This window comes from Chanodichthys erythropterus, chromosome 18, assembly GCF_024489055.1.
Source record: "Chanodichthys erythropterus isolate Z2021 chromosome 18, ASM2448905v1, whole genome shotgun sequence".
Classification (NCBI taxonomy): domain Eukaryota; kingdom Metazoa; phylum Chordata; class Actinopteri; order Cypriniformes; family Xenocyprididae; genus Chanodichthys; species Chanodichthys erythropterus.
This window is the reverse complement of record NC_090238.1, coordinates 17,646,792-17,661,026: the sequence shown is the minus strand read 5'-3', so window position 1 is coordinate 17,661,026 and position 14,235 is coordinate 17,646,792. Positions and strand designations below refer to the sequence as shown.

General features: G+C 34.7%; 1 protein-coding gene across 1 annotated transcript; it reads right to left on the bottom strand.

The window, feature by feature from the left end:
* Nucleotides 1–194: 194 nt before the first annotated feature.
* Nucleotides 195–12,778, bottom strand: snx6 (sorting nexin 6). Its single transcript, XM_067367976.1, has 14 exons — nucleotides 12,746–12,778; nucleotides 12,560–12,610; nucleotides 10,180–10,284; nucleotides 9,932–10,042; nucleotides 8,659–8,780; nucleotides 8,441–8,564; nucleotides 7,977–8,072; nucleotides 6,934–7,039; nucleotides 6,026–6,101; nucleotides 5,890–5,929; nucleotides 4,355–4,441; nucleotides 3,884–4,043; nucleotides 1,132–1,217; nucleotides 195–1,046 (listed from the first exon to the last, which is right to left on the bottom strand). The coding sequence occupies exons 1-14, from the start codon at nucleotides 12,749–12,751 to the stop codon at nucleotides 993–995; spliced, it is 1,224 nt and encodes a 407-aa protein (XP_067224077.1). The 5' UTR covers nucleotides 12,752–12,778; the 3' UTR covers nucleotides 195–992.
* Nucleotides 12,779–14,235: the final 1,457 nt, after the last annotated feature.

Genomic DNA, 14,235 nt, shown 5'->3' with positions numbered 1-14,235 from the left:
AGTAATTTCCACATTTAATAAGTAGTTATAGGCTATTTAAAGTTCTCCCACACTAAGGATTTGTAGGTGGCAATTGAAAAACCATTGTATATATTCACAAAATCTGGCTAGTAAGTGAAAACTGCCTTTATTTTTTTCCACCGTTAATTCAGACCATCATTTGTTTTTTCAGTTCACATTAAAAAAAATCTCACTTAAAGTAAACAGCATCATTTATTGTTTTTTTTTTTTTCATGGTCATTTTATCATTGTTATCATCAGAGTTTATGTCAGCATTCCTCCATCTTAATAAATGGAAGCTTTGGTCACATATTGTGAATAAGAAAACAACATTCATATACAGTGCAATTTAAAAAAAATCTGGAGAAAAAAAATGCATCCATGTATGATTTTTTTTTAACAATATCATATTAATCTACGTTTTAAGGCAAACATACTGAAGCATTATTTGTTATGAATGAAAAAAGAGGAATAAACTGCTCTGCAGAAAATTAGTCTGATTACAATGATCCATTGCTATACGATGAAAACTTACACATGTACAAGGCTTTGAGTGACCATACACTTTAATTGTAATAACAATCAGCTCAACTTGAACAAGATATCTGAGCAGCATCCACACACAGATCACCAAAACTAACTTTAAAGATTACAACAGGAAAAACAAAAACAAGCGAAACGTAACAGAAAAACAAACTGGACAAAAATTACAGAAACGAGAGAGATGTAGCGAAAAACAATTAACAATTAAAAGTTAAAAATGCGTGATTAAATGAAGTCGTATATCTTGTGCTGTGTGGATCGGTTGATCTTCCACAGTGGACTGCCTCACTTTTAGGGGGGGTTGTGGAGGGAGTATGGTGTCTCTGGTAGTGGTAAGTACAGACGTCTCTTTAGACAAACTGACCCCAGGTATGTTCTCTCCTCCATCTTCCGAATGAAGACGAGACCAAAGCAGGGAAAGCCCTATACAGAGAACCTGGTTCAAGGACCTAAGTGTCCCCTTTCAGGACCCCCAAACAGCTCTGCAGCAATTGTAGATTCCCCTGGAGAGAGATCAGGGCATATCATCAATAAATAATCCATGGATCTGAAATCACTGAAGAGTCACAGTATGAAGATGATGGAAACCTTGGCATGTTTGAGTTCCAGCTCGGCCAGTTCCACCAAGTTCTTTCTGAATGCTGCTACTCGTCGTGTCTTGAAATCTATCAATTCTAAATGGAAAACAAGAATAGGCCAACAAGCATTAATATTCAGTAAGCAAATAGCCATTTAGCAGACCCTTTTATCCAAAGTAACTTCCTGTAACCTTAATAGAAAATAATGGGTGCAATCTTAATAGGTGCAATCTTAGGTTAATAGCAGTTTGCTACATGAGAACAATTTAATACTGATGTTATTTTCAAAAACTCATTTCCACAACACCATGTCAAAACAATTTTCTCTGTCCAAAATAGATGTAAAACTTCTGTGTGAAGTAGGGCTGCATGATTTGGGGAAAATATCTGCAAAAAATGCTAAATTTTTGTCATTATATATCAACATGACTACAAATTTTGAATATATATATATATTTAAATACTTTTTTTTTTTTTATATTAAACTATTATAATAGTAAAATTTCTTATTTTTTTTTTATTTTAATAATAATAATAATAAAAAAATAATACTACTAATAATAGTAGTTATCAATAATTATTTATTATTAGTAGTATTTTATTATTATGTATATTGATATTATTATCACTACTAAAAACATTAAACAATAAAATATTGTAAAGTTTTACAAAAAATACAAAATAAATAGTATTTCTACGGAAGAGGATTAGGGCCAAGCAATAATAAAAAAATAAAACCATCTCGAGTTGTTAAATTTCGAGAAAAAAATCGTTACATTTTGAGAAAAAAACTTGTTAAATTGCGAGAAAAAAGTTTAATTACAAGAACAAATTCGTTAAATTATGAGAAAAATGTTGTTAAATTTCGAGAAAATAGTCGAAATAAAATGTTGAGAATAAAGTCAGTAAATTAACTAATTTATTCTTGTAATTTAACGAATTTGTTCTCGTAATTTAATGACTTTATTCTCAACATTTTATCTTGACTTTTTTCTCGTAATTTAACGAGTTTATTCTCAACATTTTATTTAGATTTTTTTCTCGAAATTTAACAACTTTGATCTCGAGATGGTTTTATTTTTTTATTATTGCTTGGCCCTAATCCTCTTCCATATATTTCAGAAAAGTAATAATAATCATTTTATTTTACAATACACTTTAAAAAGTTATAAAAAAAGTTTTAAAGTTTTTATTTAGGTGGAAAACAGCAGGGAGCGCTTAAATTCAGCATGAAATAAAATTCAACCTAAATGGATATTATAGGTCTTGTTATGATTGCATGGATGAATTGTTCACAATGTTTATTTAAAACACTTTAATTCCACTTTTGAGTGAAACATCCACAATTCAAAATCCAATCAACATCCGATGCATACAACCAAGTCTCCGCCCTACATTTTTTCTTTCTTAATAATAACCTGTTTCACACAGATGAATGCCACAGTACAAAAGAAAATATCTGTTGTTACTTTCAGTTTATCACAACTTTAAATCTTCTCTTTTGTTGAAAACAGCCACCTTATAAGCACTTTGAGACTCTGAAAACACCAGATCATGAGCTGCACCTGTGTAAATGAACAGATGCACGCTACTGTCCACCTACTAACCTGGATTGTAAAATAAAAAAACAAACAAAAAAAAAACATAAAACATAAAAACACAGCTGCCCAACACACTGCAGAATTACATGTGTACTTCAACTCTCCTGTTTCCACCAAAACTGTTTGTCGGGAGCTTCACAGAATCAATGTCCGTGGTCAAGCTGCTATAGCCACACCTTTGGTAACGTGCCAATGCCAAATGTCGGTTTCATTGGTGCAAACAGTGCAAATCTTGGGCCGTGGACAATGTGAAACATGTATTGTTCTCTGATGAGTCTACCTTCACTTTCCCTCATCTGTGTGAGTTACAGTGTGGAGAAGCCCCAAAGACAGGGGTGGATCAGTGATGGTTTGGGCTGCAATATCATGGCATTCCCTACTGCACTTGATGGACATGTTACAGCTAAGGACTACCAAACCATTCTGGAGGACCATGAGCACCTAATGGTTCAAACATTATACCTTGAAGGGGGTGCCATGTATCAGCATGATAATGCACCAATACACACAACAAGACTTGTGACAGAATGGTTTGATGAACATGAAAGAGAAGTTCATCTCCAATAGCCTTCAAAGTCACCAGATCTAAATATTTTTCAGCCACTTTGGGGCATTTTGGAAGAGCAAGTCAGAAAAAGCTTTCCTCCACCAGCATCACATAGTGACCTGACCACTGTTCTGGAAGAGGAATGGCTCAAAATCCCTCTGGCCACTGCGCAGGACTTTTATCTGTCATTCCCAAGATGAATTGATGCTGTATTGGCCACAAAAGGAGGCCCTACACCATATTAACAAATTATTGTGGTCTAAAACTTTTTTTTTCAGTTTCATTGTCTAACTAACTCCTGTATATTTAATATACAGAGTGTAGCCTTTGCAATTTGATAATAGAACTACTTAAAATTTGAACTGATTTATATTATTCATACAGCCCTAATGTGAACTGACACAATCAGAACAATTGTTCTTTAAAATGTGCAGATCTGTGAAGCCGGGTTTTGGACCTATGGTTTTTGCCTATGCGGGTTTACAAGGAAGATTTACAAGGTAGAGATGATTTTATTATGCTGCAGCTGGTTAGGAAACCGTGTAAAACCATCAAGTACTTTTGTGCTGAAGTCAATGTTTGAATGATATATATATTGAATGAGATTATAGTACCTTGTTTTGCAGATTCAGAGATTTTCTCAAACTTCTGACAGCACACTTGCTGTGTGGTTTCTGCTTGGAGGACATCCTTGTTCTTAGCTCTGGCTTTGTCCAGAGCTTTATTTGCATTCTCATAATCAACTAATGCTCTTCCTCGTCTGTACAGGAGGTCCTGTTGAGGAGATAATGCTGTTTACAACTAAAGAAACTTATATAATCTAAAAGCATTTTTAAATGGTTTCATCAAGCAACAACTAGGAATAGCAGAAGATCAATCCTGAGCAACAATCAATTCTTTATAAAACTGAATTTTATGGTCCAAGAGGTCAACTGTTTTGCCTAAAATGAATAGTCAAAATCACAGTTGTAGCTCAATTACATTGTATCCCAGTGCTTAGCTAGGTAAACAAATCACTAGGAATCATGTAGCAATGACCTCTAATGAGCAGCTGTCAGTTCAACATGCTGACCACATGTCTCTACCTTAGCAGCTTGCGACTCTCTGAGGTAGTACTTCAACAAGTCGGCAAGTTTCAAATCCTCATCAGCCGCTACGCGTGCTTCAATTTTCTGCACAGGAAACAGAGTTTGAAAACAAGTGAGAAGAAATGTGTGACTTTACAGTCCCTAAAACTGCTGAGGTTAGAAACACACCAAAGGACCAAATAAACTTTTCTTTACCTCAAACTGAAAGACAGTCACAAAATATATTTAAAAAGTAAAAAAAAAAAAAAAAAAGACTTTTTTTTTTTTTGCAATCTGCTTATATATTCCATTATTGATTTTATTGTCAACAATTAAAGTACCCCTATTATGCTTTTCCTTTAATATGGTCAGTGTGTAAAATAGCCGTTTGTGAATGTAAAAGGTCTGCGAAATTTTAAAGATCAAAGTGCACGACAAATGAAGTTATTGTCTCCTAAAAGAAAGAATCGATTCTCAACTGCTGAAACAAGTCGTCAGCAATCCCAGGCTCACTTCCTGTTAAATACCTACGTAACAATGTAACAAATTAGCATAATGCCAGCATAGGGTCTTCATTGGCTGCCCGTGAACGTCTACTTTGACCTGCCCCTAATACACTAGGTGTAGCTGAGGGCTGGAAGAGTTTGATTCGTATTAATGTACTTGTCTGGAGCTGAAATTCAGATATGGTAATGGGAGTTTCATTTTCGAAAGGCACTGTAAGCGGTAGACCAATCAGAGCGGCTTTTTTTTCTTTTGTAAGAACTCAATATCACAAATTTACTTACATTTGATTAGTGCCCTAGTAATAGTGCAGAATATTAAATATTTTGGACACTTTACAATAAGGTCTCATTTATTAACATTAGTTAAGTACAGTGTCATTATTGTTAAGTAAAACTGAAACAATGAAAAAACATTTTCTGTTGTAGCTGAAGTAAAATAAAATATTGAATGAAAAATGTAAACAATTATAAATGTTTATTGCTCATTGATCAATGTATTATTATATTGTGAGGTGTTAACAACATTTCTTATTCAATGTGTCATAATTTTTTTTTGTTTTAAATGTTTTATGATTAAAGTCCGCGTGAACTGGAAGTTGCAAAGACTTTTCTCCAGTGTTGTGACGTATTTCCAAGTGAAACGGAAATATTGAATAAAGGGCAGAGTTTTACTTTAGCGTTCCTCCTCTCCATCACCAGCTCATAGCAGACTAACGGTCGGAGGGGAGTGGTTTAAGCGATTTCAACCCAAGCCGTCAAACTGACGTCATCAGAGAAGGAGCACCGTTGCAGAGGGGAGCATTTTCAGATTTTGATTAAATATTACGAAGCCAAATTTTTTTTTGTGTGGATTGACTTGCACGGATGAATTGTTCACCACAAAACTAGCAATTTGAGTTAACAAAATAAATAAGGTCAATTTTGATTTCATGTGTACTTTAAAACAATATATATTTCCAGGATTAAAGGAGGGTGTAAACTATGGCACCACTGTACTTTAAAAATGCATCTATATTAAAATTATGTTATAAAACTGGAAATGCTTACCCGTGTTTTCTCAAAAAGCTCAGATACTTTCAGGAAAAATCTGTTTAGAAGTGACCAAAACAAAAAGCAAGTCAAAAAAGATTCTGTAACATTTAATTGTGGTTTGCGGATCTACATGGGGAAATCGATGTCGTACTTGCACAGATCTGTGGAGTCTTGGGTTCCTAAGGTGTACAGCGTGGAGGCGATTCTGTTGATATCATCCGCCGCACCTGAAACACATGTCCAGTTAGATCTCTAGATGAAGCAATGCTGTTAGTGTTTCACACATTCATTGACTCAGTGGTGCTGCACTTAACACTGTTTCGCAGCATTCTGCTTTACCAGATCATATTTCAGTGTTGTGCCAACAAGACTCACGGCACACAAGGAAATCCAAAACATATGGCTCAGAATTGGAAAGACACATGACGCAAGAAATGATAAGAATGACAAAAACAGATTTCACGATAAATTTGTATTAATAGAAGGTGATTCATTCAAATCTCTAAAACAAAAGCATTGTTTAAACATTAATCTGATCATTTGACAGAACTTTTCCTCAGGGAGAATTACTTGTCAGGTGACTCAACTGGCCTTTTAACACTAACATTTGCTGGCTTCCTGACAAATGACATGTTTTCTCACTAAGCAGCACTAAGTACCGGATTCAGTTTCCTGTTAATGCTACATAACAGAGAAGACCAACCTTTTCAGTGTCCATAGCTGCAGGCAAATTAATGTTGGACACAAACAGAACTAAACATTTTAAAATAAGGAAACGTCTATATCCACACATGATGACATATGATATGGGTGAATTAATAGTTCATAGATTTGACACTGAATGTCAGTTTCTGGTTTTGACAGTTTAAAAAAAAAATTATCAAATAAACTTTAAGGGATACAAGAACTAAAACAGATTTTTGAGCATACATCTGAAATGCTATTGGTTGGCATTTATCTCTATAACACACATTTCCTGTGACTGGAGAACTTTGACCTTGCTGTATCCTTGACAATACACAGTGCATCTATAAATGTGTGATGAAAAGAGAAACTTACTTTTGTGAGACCTGATCATTCGATCAGATTTGGCAGACGCGTCTTTGACACGGTTGTGGTACTCTAATAGGAATGTCTTCTCGTGTTCAAAGAAATCATCAACGTCCTGTGATAAAATAGAAATAAATATACAATTTAATAAAATGCAAAAAAACAAATAAATTATTTAGACAAGTTTTGTGAGATTCTTCTTACTTAAAACATACACTACCGTTTAAAAGCAATTAAGGAAGATTATTTTTAACAGAGATGAATACTTTTATTCAGTGACAGTAAAGGTATTTATAATGTTACAAAAGATTTCTATTTCAAATAAATGCTGTTCTTTTGAACTTTGTTCATCAAAGAATACTGAAAAAAATGCATAACTGTTTCTATAAAACAAAAACTGTTTTTAAAGCTCATAATATGAAATGTTTCTTGAGCAGAAAATCAGCATATTAGGATTATTTCTGAAGGATCATGTGACACTGAAGACTGGAGTAACGATGCTAAAATATTAATATTTGCCACCACAAGAATAAATTATATTTTAAAATATCCAAAAATAGAAAATAGGATGTTAATAGGAAGTAAACAATGTTTACTTACAAACATCTGAAGGCTACATGCTGTTTTCATCTATTATTTACTTATAATTATTATCTTTTTAAATAATAAACTTAAGTAAGTTTCATTTGAATAGTTAAATAAAATAGTTCAAATAGTTTTTGCTACATGGTACCGACATTGGTACTAAGAACAATTAAATTTTACTGGTTTTGGTACAAACTACAGGAATTTTGGTATTGTAACAATATTTTTGACTACATTTTTCAAGAAGGTTTTAGCCATCATGCATTCCACTACTAGTGAAGCATTCACCAGAGAGTCATAAATCATCATTCAACCCACAGTTGAACACAAAGAAGCATGAGCCTAAGTAAATAATTTCTGAGAAAGGTGGTTGTCGTCGTGGCCTCCCTCTCCTCCCCCTAATTTCTAAAGCAGAGTCACATAAAACAGTCACATGACATGAGAAGAAAGCCACTGACTGAACTGACCTTCACTCCTGCCACAAGAACCCCATCTGCAGACTTCACCACGTTTTTGAAGAAATCCTCCAGCCTTTCCTTCTTGTTTTTCCCTCGTACACTCAGCTGTAATTTCAAGTGGCAAATCCAATGATAAATGAACAATTAAATGAACAAAAATATGTTTTGCCTACTGAGAATGAAACTTGCATTTCTAAAAAGTTTTTGTTTTGCTTACAAAACTGCTTTGCACAACTTCAGCTGAAGCCGTTTTGCATTTTTGCATTTGTTATGAATAATTTGATCTTTTGGTTTGTATGCATCAAGTGTCAAATGAAAAGAGAAAAATAAAAGAGATTAAGTAACATTTAACTTAAAACTTGAACTTAAAAAGTTTCACAACAGTAGTCAATAATAAAAGTAGTTAAAACAATTTTCCAAACATTTTAGAAAAATAATGTCAGAGTAAAAAAAAAAAAAAACGTTACACTTACGTCTTGGTTGTACTCTAAGAAAACATGAAAGTTCAAGTCTTTGCGCAGGACGGGATGGGCAGCGACACGGCACAGAAAGACCTCGTGCATTGCCACGGTCTTCTTGAAGATGGCCAGATATTCACTGCAACAAATTTTCATATTATTGTTATTATTATTAATGAAGTTGTGCAGCTAACAACACGGTAACAATCAGTTATGAACATAAATCAACTCACGCCTCCAGTTCCTGTTTCATCTTAGTGAACTCCTCCTTGGTCATAGATCCTTCACCTTCACCCAGCTTCTGAAGTTTCTCCCGTGACGCATCGAAATCCGGTCTCGGAGGAGCAGGCGGAATCTACATGGAAAGTCCTTCCGTTAGCTATTCAAGTGGCATTATGATTCCCAAAATGGTTTCGGCGTTGGTAATGAAACTCTGGGATCCGTAATATCATCAGTCACTGAATGAAAAATGCAATTGCTCACACTGCTGTGCCTAATGCAAAATGCTATAAATAATTCAGGCCAGCTTTGATGATATTGTAAATGGCAGACGGTGCAATGACTCGTTCTTTGTGGAGTATTAATCAGAGTATCCCAGAAGAAACCATCAGATAGAAATGACAGACCTATTTGTACTTAAATTAATGCAGAAAATAAGCCAATGAAAATACATAATAGGATGGCAGGTCCTGTCCATTTCTAATGACTGGATTTGTCATTAAATAACATACACTACCATTCAAAAGTCTGAGGTCAGTAAGATTTTTTAAAGCATAATCTCATATTCTCACCAAGGCAGCATTTGCATATTTTTTTTCCCCACAGTAATATTACAAATGTTCAGAAATCATTTTATAAGATGATTTGCTGCTCAAAAAATATATCTTATTATTATCAATGTTGAAAATAGTTATGAAACCACTTCTTTTTCATGACTGACAAAAAGTTGAAAAGAGCTATTTTTAATTTAAATAAAAAAATATTTTGTAATATTATAATTGATCAATTTTATTGTGTCCTCACTGAATAAAAGTATTAATTTCTTAAAAAAAAAAAAAAAAAATCTGGCCTTAATGACCAGAAACTTTTGAACGGTAAACATTATATGACCTGGAAAAATAGTAAAACACATCACACATCCCCCAAAATATCTTACTCTTTCACTGTCACAATAGCTTTCACCAATATCCACAAAGGAAACTGTATCAAAGATCATATCCCTTTTTTCTTGCACCTGAACTACAGCAAAATGACATGGGTCATGTGACAACAGATCTTTTTATGTACACCAGGGCTATAAAAGGACAAGCAATGATTTCAGGCTTGGCAAGAGCGGATGGAACGTTTGCACTCAAACACAAATAATGAAGTAGTGTTTAAAAGCGAGTATGAACCAGACAGTTCAAACAAGCGTCCAGTGGAAAGCAAATGAAAGAATTACAGGCCTGTGATTGCATCACTAATCAAGCATATATTATAACATGCAAAACACTCAACGGTACTTACAATATAACCTGCGTATTCTTCGTTTTCCACGAACGAGTCGTGAAGCCAGATAAATTCTTCATGCTGTCTGACCACAGAAAATTCATTCTGCTTGAAATTAGGTAGAGTGCTCTGGAAAAAAATAAATAAATAATCATTTAATGAATGAATGCAGTAAACGGCATGCACATAAGATCAAGCAGATTTTGAAGGCAGGGCTGAAATCACAAACACAATCCTGGGAGTTTTCATTCATTGATGTTGTGTACCTTGGTGTGGACGGTGAACTTGACCTTGTCTCTCTCACTCAGAGCGTCTGAGATGTCCACCTGTAGTGTGGCGTCAGTTTGAAGATCCACATTCACTGCCCTGGGCTATTAAAATTATTCAACAATAAATACAGTGCAGTTATTATAATATAAAAAGAGGTTCATATTAATCAATGAGGATCACAGGAGATGGAATCTACTACGATCATACTTTATCCGTTTTTGAATATTACACAAAAACTATTAAAGGTGCCCTCGAATGAAAAATTGAAATTATCTTGGCAGAGTTGAATAACAAGAGTTCAGTACATGGAAATGACATACAGTGAGTCTCAAACTCCATTGTTTCCTCCTTATATAAATCTCATTTGTTTAAAAGACCTCCGAAGAACAGGCGAATCTCAACATAACACTGACTGTTACGTAACAGTTGGGATCATTAATATGTACACCCCCAATATTTGCATATGCCAGCCCATGTTCCCAACATTATGAAAGGGATTACACGTCTGGATCTGTGCACAGCTGAATCATCAGACTAGGTAAGCAAGCAAGGACAATAGCGAAAAATGGCAGATGGAGCAATAATAACTGACATGATCCATGATTAAATGATATTTTTAGTGACATTTGTAAATTGTCTTTCTAAATGTTTCGTTAGCATGTTGCTAATGTACTGTTAAATGTGGTTAAAGTTACCATCGTTTCTTATTGTATTCACGGAGACAAGCGCCGTCACTATTTTCATTTTTAAACACTTGCAGTCTGTATAATTCATAAACACAACTTCATTCTTTATAAATCTCTCCAACAGTGTAGCATTAGCCGTTAGCCATGGAGCACCATCAAACTCATTCAGAATCAAACGTAAACAATATAACAGTATACAATACTCACATAATCTGATATATGCATGATGAACACTTTGTAAAGATCCATTTGAGGGTTATATTAGCTGTGTAAACTTTGTTTAGGCGCTGTTTAAGGCAAGCGCGAGCTCCGTGGGCGGAGAGCACGAGATTTAAAGGGCCGCACTGCATAAATCGGCTCATATTTAATGATGCCCGAAAATAAGCAGAAACTTGCTGAAACTTTACAGACACATTCAGAGGACACCTTAGACTTATATTACATCTTGTGAAAAAATGTTTTAAGTTTAATCTAATTACAAAACATTTACAATACATATTGTTGCATTTAGGTAGAAGAATGACACATCAAGCAGTGACAGCAGTGCCATGCTCAATCTAAAACAACATTTACCCTCAAGAAACCTAGAATATTCGTAATATTCATAGTTAACAATGAAGAAAAACCTCAAAGGAATTGTGGCCAGTTACAGCTTCTAAAATATATGCTTTCGCTTATACAAATAGATACATTAAATATCCATATTCGTCAACAACTATAATTGTTAAACCTCAAACAAAATAAAAAGAAAGTTATTCCTTTGACAGTAAAACTATAATATTATATTTAATATTTAATTGGATCTCTTCTGCAGTTACAATATCTGTAATAAATATAGTATTTTGGCAGAAACAATGGTTATTATGTTTGTGAATTCACAAATAGTAATGCTATTTTAATTCATATTTGCTATTTTAATTCTAATTATTATGCAACCCACAGGGTTTTTTTCTATTCTAGCCATATTCTCCACAAAACTGACAATGGTTTTCATGACATATACCATGATAGTACCAGGGTGTTTACAGAAATACCTTTAGTACTATGCACAGTAGCACGGTATATTTCAAAGTACCATGGTACTGCTACAGTACAGTATTTTTGCAATAGAATATCTAAATAAAGGAATCATCCAAACCGTTACATTGCAGAATAACATTGTAACACTTGATGTTACATTATAGAGCAACATTGTTCAATGTAACGTTACATTATTAAGTGACAATGTTTCAATTTTATACACATAAGAATGTCACATTACTTGAATAAAGTAACCGTTTTTGCAAAGCAATATTCACCAGAGAATCTGCACAAAAGCAAAGGTATAAAGAGCAACGTTACCTGCAGCTCGATGTCAGAGACTGACACACTGACCGCTTATTCCTTAACTTCAACAGGCTTATTTAACCAGCTAGATTAGTTTATGGTTAATGGCATGATATGGTTTGTGGCTTCTTGTCCTAGTTTCTGGCATTGCCATCCGACTAGAGAGTCATTGTGCATACATGGGTTTGTGTGTGTGAGGTTTGTCAGGAGGAAGTGAACGGACGGACTCAAATAGGACACACACATACTGGGCCACAGTGACACCAGCAGTAATACACACGCCCTTTACACGACTACAAACACACACAACACACAGCAGGAGAACAGAGAGAGAATAGAAATCAGAAAAGAAAAAAAAACTTACTCCTCTGTCCTCTTCCGAGAGGAAATCGGGACCATCGTCCAGCCCTTCTTGCTGTGGAGAAACACAGACATATCAGAACGGACGGTCGGAATACAAAGGCGACCGAAGCTCGTTATTACTCGATGCATCGGAGAATTGTAGGTGTAAATGATGAAGGTGGAGGGAGTAAGAGAGAAAAGCACCCACCATCATGGCTGCTGCGGGTGGAGTATGAATGTGGCGGAGTGTGCGTGACGTCAGTGGGGCTGGAGATCTGAGAGGAGGAGCCTTCAAGTGTTCAAGTGCAAACAAACTGAGCGAGCTTTTGACTTTTTGCTTTATTATTATTGATTTCTTTTGTATGTACTCTACTTTTTTGTTCTCATTTTACACGACATTATTATTATTGATGTTAATAATAATAATAATTATTATTATTATTTATTGTCTTTTATTAATAATAATAAATTAATTGTAATAATATATTATAGGTTTGGCTTTATTTAATTTATCTTATTAAATATGTTTATTTGTATCTTTATATACATATAGGCAAAATATATTCCTTGTAAACACTTTGTTTATTATATGAATAAAAACATTTAAAGGTACGATATGTAATAATTTTGGCCGCTAGAGGTCGCTAGAGGCCTATTCAAAACAAAGGCGTAGCTTGATGACGGCAAGTGGTCTTCACCTCAACGGCCGGTGAAAAAGAATTGGGATAGGACTCAGGAAGAAATCATGTTCATGGATGTGATTATTAACGTTATTGTAGTATGAAGCAGAGCAGGAGCGAGTGTTGTGGGAGCTGAACGAGGCCGCTGGAGCGATTGCGCAACACGCGCCTCACGAGCAGCGAAAATTTTATTATGACACAGTGGCCAGCGCCGCTTTTCCGGTCATGAGTATGAGGTAACACAGCTCTGTTGATCATATTAGATACATTTGAGAGTGTTGAAAATTATGTTGTAACGTTACACTGTGTGTTCGCTCAGCGGCAGCTGTGAGACACTGTTGCACACTGCAGTAAACTATATCTGTTTTATAATATAATAATAAATGCTGGATGGCTTGTGTTGATAAATGGCATGCAATTAATTTTAAAACGTATTGTATGATTGAGAAAATGCTGTATTACTGTTATTAAAAAAAAAAGCTGCATCTGATTATGCTATGTTAGCTAGGCTACTTCACAAAACAGTGTTTTTCTCTGAGGCATGGTAAAGCGTGGTACTCGCAAAAAATCAAGAAAATTTGATTTAAACAAGATTAAACATGTTTAGCTATGTAACAATAATTAGTTTTCTGTCTATAAATATATCAAAACAGTTGTTCCCTTGTCTATTAAAACATGTAATATATTAAAGCGTCTTTGGTGTTTCCATGGTTTCTACAAAATAAAACCGGAAACCGAGAGTAATGCGGGTATGACGCAATTGACAGGCGACTCCTCACACGTCCCGGAGCCTTGTGCTGCGTTCCAATTCGCCTACTTATACTACGCCCTAAAAGTATGTACTCTTTCTGTGAACAAAAAGTACTTACTTTTGAGTGTGTAGCAAAAGAGTAGACAAGTTTTGGGACATACTAACACGTCATACAATCGCGTCAATTCTCTCTGTCGCATCCTGTCACCGTAAACTGGCCTGTCAATCATCTTACATCCTCCACATTTCATTTAGTTAATTTCCTAT